Here is a 13,833-nt window from a genome sequence, read left to right as displayed (position 1 = left end):
AAGCAACACTCACAGTCAATTATATATTTCTACAGCAAAATGAATAACCGTGCACAGTAAGTGTCATAAATATTACAAATAGCTTCACCTCAGGTGAGGACAGCTTTTGTCACCAAATGAATTCGAACCAAATTTTTTTTTTAAATACACATTTTTAGAAGTCTTTAGATAGTAGAGATTTTGGATTTTGAGGTTACAGATAAAGATTTGTAAAAACTTTATCTTTTAGGTTCCAACTAACAAATCACTTTCATTGAAGAGCTCCCTCTAACCCACCAAGACTGGGGTTAGATAAGCTCTGTATGTGCACATGTAATGCCCTACACTTACTCCTATCTTAGTGGTTGCCTGTTCATCTCCACCTAGACTGTAGGATATCTAGAGTCATAGGGGCCATTTCTTTTTCACTATTACATTCTCAATAACTAGCAAATATCTGCCACACAGTATCCATTTAATCAAGTTGGTAAATAAATAAGCAACTGTAAGTATTAAGACTTTAATAAAATTTTATTTTATTGCTCTGCTTGCTTGATCTGTAAGGCATGATTAACATCAGTAAAGATGAATCTCCACATAATAAATAAAAATCAGAAAATCCAACCAAAAAGACTACCCAACAGCATATTGTTGTACTAGTATAAAAACAGTGCTTCATTGCTATAAAATGAAACTCTTCCTTAAGTTTGTTAGCTAAGACATTTCACAAAGTAAACTACAATATGAAATAAATTTTTTAACATGCAGTAGTTTATTTACAATTTTAACTTAGGACGTCTTGCATTACACATAGATAAATACAGTATAGTTGACTTTAGATTTTAATCCATGTGTGGTCCCTTCTTGTGTCAAGAATTTTAGGATGTAGAATCTGAAGATAAAAAAACTTGCTTTCTTCTAATTAATATGCCCTAATAAAATTGACAGATAATTGACAAAAAATTACAGACATTAAGCAAGATGAAAATGGAAAACTAAGTAAGTATTTAAACCAATAGAGATACACAAGAATCTTAGGATTTTGGGGCGCCTGGGTGGCTCAGTCGTTAAGCGTCTGCCTTCGGCTCAGGGCATGGTCCTGGCGTTCTGGGATCGAGCCCCACATCAGGCTCCTCTGCTGGGAGCCTGCTTCTTCCTCTCCCACTCCCCCTGCTTGTGTTCCCTCTCACGCTGCCTGTCTCTCTCTCTGTCAAATAAATAAATAAAATCTTAAAAAAAAAAAAAAAGAATCTTAGGATTTTTGAGGATTCTGACAGGCTCTACGCACATATAATTATTCTTGGGCATACTTCTCTTTTAAGTGAAACAAACATTCTCCACTATTATCTTTAAAGCCAAAGGGTCACTTGAGAATAAAGGATGTGGAATTTTTCTCCAGAAGCATAATCGGAAAGATGTCTGAACTAGAACACATTAAATATGTAGCCTTAAAAGAAAAAAAAGCAAAGCAGGAAAAAAATGTGTGTATATATATGGACTTTCTCTGAAATTTGACCAAACTGAGAGTGAACTAGCTGACAAAACTTCATTTAACTACTAGCCATATCTAGAATACCCTATCTAATTTACAGAGCCAGCCAGGCACTATTCACATAATCATATACAACAGCAAGTTGACAGGTTAATTAGAAGACCAGGTAAAGCCTGTCTGAACTGTGAGTTTCCTATTCCAAATGCAAGAGTTCAAATCTGAGGGGTTTGGAGGGGAAGGTCTGTTGCTTCTAATATTGTTATATATTTTTTATGTGGAAACAAATACAAATAATACCACTTTTCAAGGACAAAACAATTTTTTTTTAAAGATTTTATTTATTTATTTGACAGAGAGAGAGACAGCCAGCGAGAGAGGAAGCCTGATGTGGGGCTCGATCCCAGGACCCTGGGATCATGCCCTGAGCCAAACGCAGACGCTTAACGACTGAGCCACGACTGAGCCACGCAGGCGCCCCAAGGACAAAACAATTTTTGAACCATAGGCCTACCAGATAAGAAAAATCATCTAAAAGGAAGTTTACCAAAAAAAAAATTTTTTTTTCATTTGTAGGTAGATCATCTTTTCTGACACACCAGTATCTTTTAGCAAGTTTCTAAACCAATGGTATTCAAAAGTGGCCTTCATTATTTACATCAGAAATGATACAATATCTGAGATTTTCTTTAAAATATCTGGTAAAAAAAAGAAAAGTGGAAGGACTGATGAAGTAAGTTTGGCAAAATACGATTCCTGAGGCTGAGAAGTAGGTACATAGAGATTCATCATATTATTCCTGCTACTTTTGTGTACATTTAAATAATTTTAAAAATGTAAGTTGAGATTTTTAAAAGTTGGGTATATATAGTATATAATACAGTATACAATACTAACAAATAAACATATATAGGCATTACTGACTAAACCACTCTCTAGTTATTGGTTAACAGAGGAACAAAAAGTGGAGTTGTTCCTAGTGGAAGTTTGAACCTCCTTTCCACCCTCTCGGTGTCACTTCCACATAGAAGTAAGGTCAACAGGAACTAATCAGGTTCAAGAAAATTAGTTGGGTCACATTTCTGTGGGTAATAAGTAGGACTATACTATGGCAAATGTCCTACCCTAAAAAAGCTAGGCCATCTCTGATTGATACTTAAATTATAAATTGTCGTATGGGTTACATGGGGTAGGAAAGGATTCTTGTTTTTGTGGTATGTGGGTTGTAGTATTCTTCTATGTACTATTCACCCTTTGGAACTTTAGTATTCATGAGTTCCTTGGAGCTGAAAAGATAATCCCAGTTTGGAGTTACTGAAGAAGCTATACCAGTTTAAATGGAAGAAGCTGCAAGCTACAGTTCCTATAAAAATAGCCAGTCGTTACCCAGACATTGGAATGAGATCCCTTGGCTGAGATGACACAAAAGAAAAATATTTAGAGGAAAGAAGCATTAATACATATTTTTTCCTTTGAAAGAAAAAGCAGAGGTAATTTATCAGACTACAACTTTGCAAGATCAAGAGACTGACTTGATTTCGAAGGAGGATTCAAACTTAAATTTAATAAGGTCAGAAACTTTGTGATTTTATACTGTTTACCTTGTATTGTTTGAGCTATTATATCATCTCTGTTCTTGGTATAATGGTATTCTTGTCAGGTGAGTTTGGTTGCGCAAACAATCTTGTTCAATATAATCCAATAAAAGAAACAAAACAGAGGAGGATTTATAGTACTGCCTTGGAATTAACATAATTAATATCCCAATCCATTTAAATGGCTTCTGGAGGTAATATAACATAAATGGCAATAAAAAAAGACACTATGATGGCCAAACTGCCCATCTCATTGGTCACAGGTAGAAAGTGGGAAAGACTGGACAGGTAGCACCAAGAAAACACATTAAGATACCCTCTTCATCTCCTCTAAGTAGGACAAAGCACCTCAAGTAATCGCATGCCTAATATTAAATTCACTGGATTAGTGGTTTAAAAAAATAGAGGTCTGTTGATCTTTGGTGGGTAGTTCATGCTTTGTTTCAGTTGGTTTGGTTTTGGGGGGTTTTTTTGCTCTTCCTCTCAATTATCTGATCAAGAACAGATACTACTCCAAACTCACCACTGTCTCTCTTGCCTTTACCTGATCCTTCTTTTCTCTGCTTGGAATGCCTTTTTACATAAATCCTTTTTTTTTTTAAATTCTTTTTGGGGCGGAGTGGAAGAGAGAATGGAACAGAGAGAATCTTAAGCAGGCTCCATGCTGTGCATGGAGCCTGACATGGGGCTCGATTCCACAACCCTGAGATCACGACCTAAAACAAAATCAAGAGGCAGACACCTAACCAACTGAGCCACCCAGGCACCCCTCTTTTTTTTTTTTTTTTTTTAACTAAGCTCTGTAGCCACTTCCTCCAGGAACTCTCCCCTGGTGCTGCCCTCCTTCACACCTCCTAAAGGTATCTTTTTTTCTTGCATTTTTTAAAATTATACAACACCCCTAATAGTTTATAAATTTCAGGAAGACAGGATACTTCACACCATCAAATATAAGTCTCTATTGGTTTTTAAAGGATGCACTATCATTTTATATAGCACTAAGAAAGAAAAAAACACTACCAATTATAATTGTGGGACACCAAAAATTTAAGATGATCCAATTTCAGATAAGTTAAAATGTGGGGGGAAAATATGCATCTCAGAATCAGTGAAATTCTGCATGTCTTAATTGACTTTGTAGCGTCAATATTAACAAAATTCTAGGCATATAGAAAATTCACATTAAATGTTTGCAAAATGAATGAATGAATGAATGAATTCAACCTGGGTTGGTGTTTTTCATCAATACATATTTTTGGACTCACTTAAAAACCAAAATAATCTAAAGAATAAAAATTTTTAATTTTCAAAACTAAGACTTATAGGTATAATTTACAAATATGCTGGTTCTGATTTTCATTGGATAACAAAGCACCAGGAAAGAAAATAAAATTGTTTCCTAAATATAACTATTATGGCTTCACATTAAAATAAAACCCACAATGTCAACTGCCTGGGTGAACAAACATCATTATATTATGGTAAATAAAAAAAGAAACATGTTGCTTTGTGATATTTGCTCTTGATGGTCTGTACTAATAATATGGAAATGGACTGTAAATAATCCAAAATAAAGGATAATTTAAAACTCATTTATATTTGTTTTTGAAGTATATTCATATATTCATATTGTGGAAAGATAAACACAAACATAGACCGTCTGCTCCAGGGGTAGATATTAATGAATTACCAGCACCAGATTAATTTCAGAAAACAAACTGGTCCTTAATCTTGGATTAAATTTATAAGGGGAAGATGTCTTAAATTAAAAGCTAGAAACTTTCAAAAGATAAAAATACGTTTAAGTTTAACCCAAATGAGATATTTATAAGTTGCCTTGTCATTTCTTGAGATAAATAAAGTCTAGAACTGCTGAGAGGCATAAATGGTATAAAGGAGTGAAAAAACTAAAATCCTACAACAGTAAGTTTGGAAATCTAGCTTCCTTTCCTTTACATTTTTCCATGTCCTCTACAAAGAACATTATATAAAAATAGCTACCCCTTACTGAACTAGATGTTTTTATACATTATTTCTAATTTTCAATAACCTACAGAGTAGACATTAATACCATCATTTTATACTTAAGTACACTGAGGCTATAAAAGATTAAATAACTTGTCCAAGGTCACAAAGCTAGCAGTAGTAAAATCACCTCTAAAGTTTCAACCTATGTTAGAAGTAGCTTTCTGATCCAAAGAAGAAAACTCAGAAACAACTGGAAAATCTTTTCTATGACTAGAAACAAAAGAACCAATAAAATGAAGACAGCATACCTCAATTTATATAAAGTAGCAAGAAAGCTGTTTTGAGAAAAGATATTCAGAATTCTGGGGACTGATAAATCCTGGAATTCCATTTAGTAATGTTAGAAGCAGTCAATAACTTTCAGACTGAATACGTACAATAATTAAAGACTACCTTTACTACTAATACATATGTACCTCATAGGTCTATCACTACGGAAACCTGATTAAAACTTCTGTATGACCCTACAATTTCAAATTATTTCTTTCCACCTTTATCACTAAGGGAGGTAGTTACTGCATAGGAGTAAAGGGCACAGGCCACGGAGAATGACAAGACTAGATAAAATCCTAATTTCATAGCAATATAACTTGAGCAAGTTACTTAGCCTCTCTAAATCTCACTTTCTTTATTCATTAGAATAAGGTTATTAATATCAGACAGTGTTATTGTAATGAGTAAATGAGATAATGTGTATAAAGCATTCTACACAGTATCCAGTATACAATAAGTGCCCAATAAATCTGTTATAGTAATCTATTCTGGAGAATTCTCTGTTTTATTGGTATATATTAAACAAAAACTAAACTTTTTTTTTATTGGCTGTGGGGTTATAACACAAAGTGCAAGGAAAAGAAAGGTCCATTAATATTCCATTCAGAAACAAAGCCCAGATTTTAGTCCTTCGAAATTGTAATGGGGCTGCCCATTACACTTTTAAAATGTAGAGCAGAATACAACATTGTACCATATTATTGCTACAGGGAAAGAACTGTTTCTCCAGACAAGAATCAATTTCATCATTTACCACTGAGGGGAGCTGTAACCTAGGAAAAGGTTTATACAGCGTCCCAAGATTATTTTTAAACTTTCTCACACCTCACAGTATTCGTTTAATGCATTCTGTTTATGCGCTATAAAGAAGAGGCTTATATGCACCTTTCGGTGAGTTAGTTTATAATACCACTCTTCAGAGACTTGGAACTGGTATGTGTCCATCTTCGTTGTGTAATAAGAATACCTTTCTAGACAAATTTAAAGGTAGTTTTTACCATCAACTACAACCCAAATTTAATTGGCTAACTCTTTAACACATCAAGTTAACAAAGAGACTTCAAATGTATCACTGAGTCATGAGTATTAAAAATTGAAAGACCATCCATTGTGGAGAAGCCCTTATATGAGAATGAAAGCTAGCTTTTCTCAAGCTGTAATCAATTTCAAGAAGTCTAAGTTCATTTGTTTTTAAAACTTCAATGACTACTCCACTCATAATGTTCAAATCTATCCTAAGAAAGTCCAGAATTGTTAACATGTGTGAACATTTAACACAGTTACACTGGCTTGCTATCCAGCCATCAGAACTCCCCCTACCATGTTTGGACCTGATCTTCCCAAACTTCCCAGCTCCCCTGGGCTAAAAATGGCCCAGCTACTGCTGGAAAAAGTGTAGTATTCCTTCCATCACTAAGATATACAACAAAGTCACTGAGATATACAACCAAGTCAGGTGATATACTGACTCTGGAAGGAAGAATATGCTACAAGCAAAGCATGTTATAAATTTGGTATAAATATATTTTAGAATTTTAATGGTGATCATGATGATGACAATGGTAAAAAACTAATATTCACTGAATCTACTCACTATATTCTCATTGCCTATCTTCCCTAAACCCCATTTGAAAATATCTACTCAACACCTATGATATGCCTGTTAATCACTTGGGATTCCACAATATTTAAATTAACTGAAGATGATTAAGATTTTATGTATTTATTTGAGAGAAAGCAAGCACGAGCTTGGGTGCCGGGCTGAGGGGGAGGGAGAAGCAGGCTCCCCACTGAGCAGAGAGCCTGGTGCAGGGCTCAATCTCAGGACCCTGGGATAAAGACCTGAGCCAAAGGCAGATGCTTACCTGACTGAGCCACCTAGGTGACCCAACTGAAGATGATTATTAAAGCACCAGTCGAGAATCCCTCAACCCAAAGAGTTAAAGCATGTACTTTATTTTTAAAGATGTCAAAGGTCATTCATGATTTTGTTCAACAAATGTTTAAATAAGCTATGTGAGAAGCACCATGCTAGATGCTAAACAGATAAAAAGATGGGTAAGACATAGTCTTTCCCTCAAGCCTCAAACTGAACACAAGTATACACATAATTCAGTAGAGTATTTTTACCTTTATAGTTGCAACAAAAGTACTTCTTAAAAATAATACTGCTATTGGCTATCATTTCATTTAAAAAATTCTAAAAGCTACAAATCACTAATTATCATAGGTAACGTTTCTCCTACCACCAAAATGCTAGTGTACTTTAACAATGTATATAGTCAACAATGTGAAAGGTGATGAAATTTGCCATTAGCTTACATTTTCTATGACAAATGTCCACTCTTTATCTTCAAATTCCTCTGCATGAGGATCCTGTAAAAAAAGCAAAATATAAAGTTGAAATATATTTCTTTAAACCAATTAATCCAATCAAGAACATATAAACAGCTCTGCTTTTAGCTTTTACCAACTTTTAAAAAGGGAAAAGCACAATAGCCTACCTTTATGAAACTTCCACAATTTCTCTACATCTAAATTCTTATTTTACATTGAAAAATTCTCTATTTTACTTATGTTGATGCATGTAATTATCGTCCATCATTGCACCAATGACAAGACAAAAAGAACCCTGATCAGAGAGACTGCTAATTTAGTGAGTGAATTTAAGAAGTACTTTATTAAGATATAAAATGTTCATATAAAGCCCTCATCTTATTTTTAAACTAACAGTAAGTACCACTTGAGAAAAGGTCTTCTTCTGCAGAGGTTATATAAACATCTGGAATTTCAAAGCACCGCAAGGGACTCCATAATCTACACAAAATGGCAAAGTGGAGTGGCTGTTTCACTCCCCTCCCCTCCCACTAACCCAGAAGATGCCTCAGAAACCTGAGGTAAGGTAATGGATCCTCCAACCAAATGAAAATTTAAAAGAAAAAAAAAAAGGCACACTTTTGCAAGTATTTACATTACAAATATGTATTATATATGTATGTATATATTTTATATATTTATTGTTATATTAGATAAGAGTATTATGTAAAAATTATTATACCTAAAAATTATATATATTCTTATTATATAGAAACTAGAGATGGGCTATATGGACTCAAACATAATTGTCCTTGCCTTTGAAGACAAACACAACTAATCTAAATAAATATGATGAAAGAAATACATGGTTTCACCACAGATTAGAAAAAAACACATCACAGGAATGAATAGAAAAGCTTTATGAGAGAGAAAGCATCTGGGCTAGATGGGATTATATAGGATTTCCACAGATATTCGAATAAGTAAAGACAAAAGGCAACAGTAAGTATAAGACATAAAAAGGAAAGTTGTGGGGTCGCATCACATGTGCATTTACTTATTCAAATTCAACTACACGTAGTAGAGAAGGCAGAGGGATGGAGGCACTGAAAATCCCTCTAGTGGAACTCGGCTCCCACATGCTTCTCATAGGGAAGCCTCTTATTCATGATTGAGTCCACTTTAGTATATTAATAATCTTTTGCTTCTACTGCCACAGTTGAGTTTTGGTACTAAGGTATTTCAAGATAAAAGTGACTATTACATTCTTTCAGTTTTCTGCCCTCCAATCAATCTTATACACATATTATCCTCCCAAACCACAATTCTGACCATGTTAGTACCAACTCAGATTTCTTTAATGACACCTACAACCTGTGGGATAAATTCCAAACTCCTTAGCTACTTCTTTGTTTACTTATTCTTCACTTTAAAGCATGGTGGCTGGCTGATTCTGAGCTGTACTGAGGCAATTAGTTCTATGAGTAAATTCACATAAATGGGATAAAAATCTGCCAAAAAGAAGTTTCTTCGGTGATGATAGGCAGGGGGAGGTAGGAAAGGCTAGAAGAGAAAGACAGGAAGAGCTGTCTACCTGACATTTGTTTCCTCAGCTTGGCCCTGCCCATGAGCAAGGCTTATGGAGAGAGAATACTGTAAATAAAGGTTGAAGGAACTTTTCCATAAGTGATTTAGGGCACAAGCAGTGCTACTTTAGAGACCAAGTAATACCGTGTACCACAATGCTGAAAAAAGAGACATCTTACCACCCTTCCTGCCTGCTCTTCCCCCTCATTTTGTTGAGGAATGCAGTATAGCTCCAGAACAGCTAATATAATAATAATACAATAAATATTTACTGAGCACACACTCTGCCCCAGTTACTGTGCTGTTTTCGTCATCACAGCAACTTATGAAATAGGTAATGTTTTTATTCCCATTTAAAAGAACAGAAACCAGGGGCGCCTGGGTGGCGCAGCCGTTAAGCGTCTGCCTTCGGCTCAGGGCGTGATCCCGGCGTTCTGGGATCGAGCCCCACATCAGGCTCCTCCGCTAAGAGTCTGCTTCTTCCTCTCCCACTCCCCCTGCCTGTGTTCCCTCTCGCTGGCTGTCTCTCTCTGTCGAATAAATAAAAATCAAAAAAAAAAAAAAAAGAACAGAAACCTGAGAACTAAAAGATGTACCATACCACAGTGAACAACAATTAAGTAGTAAAACTATGCTATGATTCCAGGTCTTTTAGCTATGTTTTTGGTCCAGTTTTACTACTTTGTCCCCAGACCTAGAAAAGTATCAGGCACACAGTAGGCTCTCAAGAATATCTAAGGAATAAATTAATGACTATATCTTATAATTTAACAAACATTGAACATGTCTTACATATGACATACATTAATTCTCAAAGCAGATGAAACATTTTTTAAAAAACACAGACAATGTATTACTCTTACGGGAATAATCCCAGCAGGACCAAGGGACACATCTGATAGGGCAAAGTCAGTCAAAAGATGTAAAAGAACAATAGTAACGTTCATTTTCAGGCCATTTTTAAATGGCATAGCTACACAATTAACTATTTATATTATTGACCAGACAAAAACATTTGTAATGAAAATTGCTTCTAGCTTGAATCAATTAAGTCTTCTCTGAATCATACTTTCTACCCTATAGAGCCTCCTTTCTCCTCACTGCAGTAAGAGAAAAATTGAAAATGGCTTAAAGAACCATTTTTCTTTTCAAAACCCTAACAAGCTTTTTAAAAAATTTATTTACTAGAAATAGCTATTTTTTTTAAATTTTTTATTATGTTGTTAGTGACCACACAGCACATCCTTAGTTTTTGATGTAGTGTTCCATGATTCATTGTTTGTGTATAACACCCAGTGCTCCATGCAATATGTGCCCTCCTTAATACCCATCACCGGCCTATCCCAATCCCCCACCTCCCTCCCCTCTGAAGCCCTCAGTTTGTTTCCCAGAGTCCATAGTCTCTCAATCTAATTCAAATTTCAAAAACAAGCATGCAGGCTAGAAAAGTTAATTTCTGGCTAAGTCACAGGAAAATGAAACATACTGCTAACTTTTCATAAAAGCATTTTGTCTTTGAGCACACCTCTATTGAATACTACACTTCGGACAAAAGGGTTTAGAGCAATCCTTTCCTACTTGTGAATTTCAAGATTAAATGAATTGTGGGACTTTAATAGAAGTAAAAGAAAAAGGAAAACATGAAAAAGTTTTCCACTTGAATATTTTAAATGCTGTCAAAAACAAGACCCAAAATTTACACCGTAAGAATGATAAGTTGTTTTACCTTTCTGCCTTTCTATTAGAATTCTGGGGAGTTGGGAAGATAAAAGCGACCACTGAAAATATTTTTTTAATATTTAAAATGATCACAAGGTTGCCTCAATAGCACAACCGAACAGAAATGTTTACTACAACTGGGGAGAAAGGGGTATTTGGGGTTTTTTCTACAGGCTAACACTCGAAGTCATAAAAGTTCCATGATAAAGATATGCTCAACATTCCCATCAGTACTTGAAAACAACACTTAACTCTTAATCCTCCAAGTACTACATTTCAACAGCCACTTTCAACTCAGAATCACTCAGTGCACATCCTTTCCCCAAACACATGGCTGTCAACTATTTATCAGCTCTATTCTAGCCGCTTACAGTCATCATTTTTTTAAGTTGTAAAACTATGTCCATTCATTTCATCTTTCCCAATGTAAACAGCAAACCAAATCAAAATACTCAAGAGATTACTTAAAAATCTTCCTCAAGAATATCAGAGATCCTGCTGTAGTTTTTATTACAGGATAGGTCGTACAATGTAGAAGAATGAAGAGGGTGAAATCACTGTGACTTAGCAAGAGACCTTCTTCCTTAGTCTCAGTTTCCTTATCAGTACAACAGGAATAATTACACAACCCTAGGGTTGCTGTGAGAATTAAAGGTCTTGCACTCTCTACCAAGCTTACTGTATCATTCCACTAGGAAGTATATAGATGAGGGAGGTTCAATAACAGGCTTTTAGGATAGCTGACTGAAGGGCTATAGGATGGTCCTGAACTTTCTGAAAAAAAAAAGGAAGAGCAGCTATTGTCTCATCCCTTCTGTCCTGAAAAAGTAACTTCAATACAACTGGAACGCTTCAAAGAAGAAATGAAGCGTGTGCTTTCTAATTTCACCACTTTCATAAAGTCTAAAAATGAGACTTTTCCCCACCATTCTTTTGGAGCAGGTAGGGAGTTAGTTAGGAAAGTAAAGATTCTAGTGCTTAATGAGGACTTGGTGAGGACTACTTTATAATGCTCCAGGAAATATGGAAGACTTTCAAGAAAAAAGCATGTATGTATTAATAGGCAGGTAGGTATACATACAGCTATGTTTTTGGATCTGCCCTTTGAATTTACAACCAGAATTTTGCTTTTAAGCTGCAGTATTTGTAAAATATTAATATCAATATTTATCAAATATCAATTTAGAACTTCTTACATTAACATCAATAAAATACTCCTCAAATTCTAATTTTAAAGATTTATTTATTTATTTGAGAGACAGAGTGGGGGGAGGGGTAAAGAGAGGGGGAGAGAGAGAATCTCAAGCCGACTCCTGTTGAGCACAGAGCCTGATGCAGGATTTGATCCCACGACCCTGAGATCATGACGTGAGACCCTGAGATCATGACCTTAGCTGAAATCAAGAGCCGGTCACTTAACCAACTGAGCTACCCGGGCGCCCCTCAAGTACTAATTTTAAAACACATCTTGTAGGGGCGCCTGGGTGGCACAGCGGTTAAGCGTCTGCCTTCAGCTCAGGGCGTGATCCCGGCGTTATGGGATCGAGCCCCACATCAGGCTCCTCTGCTGTGAGCCTGCTTCTTCCTCTCCCACTCCCCCTGCTTGTGTTCCCTCTCTCGCTGGCTGTCTCTATCTCTGTCAAATAAATAAATAAAATCTTAAAAAAAAAAAAAAAACCACATCTTATAGTTAGTCAAACTGGGCTCACAACATGAGGCTCAGGACTAAGAATTCCATAAACCTCAGCTTTCCACAAAGAAGCACTTTAAAATTTCCTGGGAGTAGAATGTAGGAAGTAGTAAAAGAAGTATTATAACTGATGTCAATTGTAAGAAGTCCAAAAGGGCTCCCAGATTATTCTGACTTCATAGACCATGAAATACCCTGATGCCCTTGCATTGTTCTAAATTGCTATATCCATAAAAATAATGCACATCAAGGAACCAGGTTGGACTCAAATATATAGAACAATGAATAATGAAATATTCTGTCATTTAGAACCATGACTATTTAAGTTCTATGACTTACAAAAATGGAACTTACCTTAAAAAGTGTCACAGTGATTTCAATGTTTTCAGGAACAGGCCACACTACAACACCACGATATGGATTTTTTATTCCAGGTTGCCAGCTATGAGCCTACCAGAATAGAAATAATGGCTTCAATATGAAGTACAGGAAATGCCATGTTAATAATTTACAAAAGTTTATCGACCCTATTAAACTATCCATCAGATCTGTAGTCTCCTTGAAACAAAAATGATTAGTCAAATAAGACTTTTCAAGCATTAAACTTGGGCCATGACAATTCTATCACATGACAGCTATAGATTACTATCTGTAACCAAAACTTTACCCTCTTCCCTCCCCACCACCACATAAAAGAGTATGCAAAGATGAGGTGTCTCATGTTTTCAAAAGCTACTATTTGTGACTGGATAAAAATTTTGTTAGGAGAAATATTTTAAAAAATATTTTGTGATCTAGGAACTTAAAGGCAATTTCATTCTTTAAAAGGAAAAACAAAGTATATACTTTGCATTTAAGTTCATTTCCTATTAAACTGTAATGTTTATTTGGCACAAGTAAAGAAGCAAGCAGTTTTTACAGAGTTAATATTTCTAGCACTTATAATTTTCAAGATTCTTTTTTCTTGTAAATCTTGTTTATCATGGTTCCCTAAGGACTCCCCAAATTTGGGGGTCACCACTATGGTTCTTTTGTTGTGGTGGCATTTCTAGTCAAAGCTGGATAAGAAAGTTAATTGAAGAAATAAAAAAATCAAAACTGAAAGAGAATAGATACTTATTACATAGTCAGATGTACATGTTCAAATAGGCAGGTGG

At 35.3% G+C, this 13,833-nt stretch overlaps 1 protein-coding gene across 19 annotated transcripts in view; it reads right to left on the bottom strand.

Moving 5' to 3' along the window:
- Nucleotides 1-13,833, bottom strand: part of EHBP1 (EH domain binding protein 1) — a 519,124-nt gene that overhangs the window by 247,017 nt on the left and 258,274 nt on the right. For 18 of the 19 annotated variants that reach the window (XM_057308933.1, XM_057308930.1, XM_044377838.3 and 15 more), the window contains 2 exons: nucleotides 13,031-13,126; nucleotides 7,687-7,740 (listed from right to left, as the gene is read on the bottom strand). In XM_057308933.1, coding sequence (XP_057164916.1) covers nucleotides 7,687-7,740; nucleotides 13,031-13,126 — 150 coding nt within the window. Of the gene's footprint in view, nucleotides 1-3,069; nucleotides 7,496-7,686; nucleotides 7,741-13,030; nucleotides 13,127-13,833 lie in introns of those variants that run through there. The other variant, XM_044377847.3, reaches the window with a different exon arrangement.

The sequence above is a fragment of the Ursus arctos genome, unplaced genomic scaffold, assembly GCF_023065955.2.
Source record: "Ursus arctos isolate Adak ecotype North America unplaced genomic scaffold, UrsArc2.0 scaffold_8, whole genome shotgun sequence".
In the NCBI taxonomy this organism is placed as follows: Eukaryota; Metazoa; Chordata; class Mammalia; order Carnivora; family Ursidae; genus Ursus; species Ursus arctos.
This window is presented reverse-complemented; position numbering and strand designations above follow the sequence as displayed.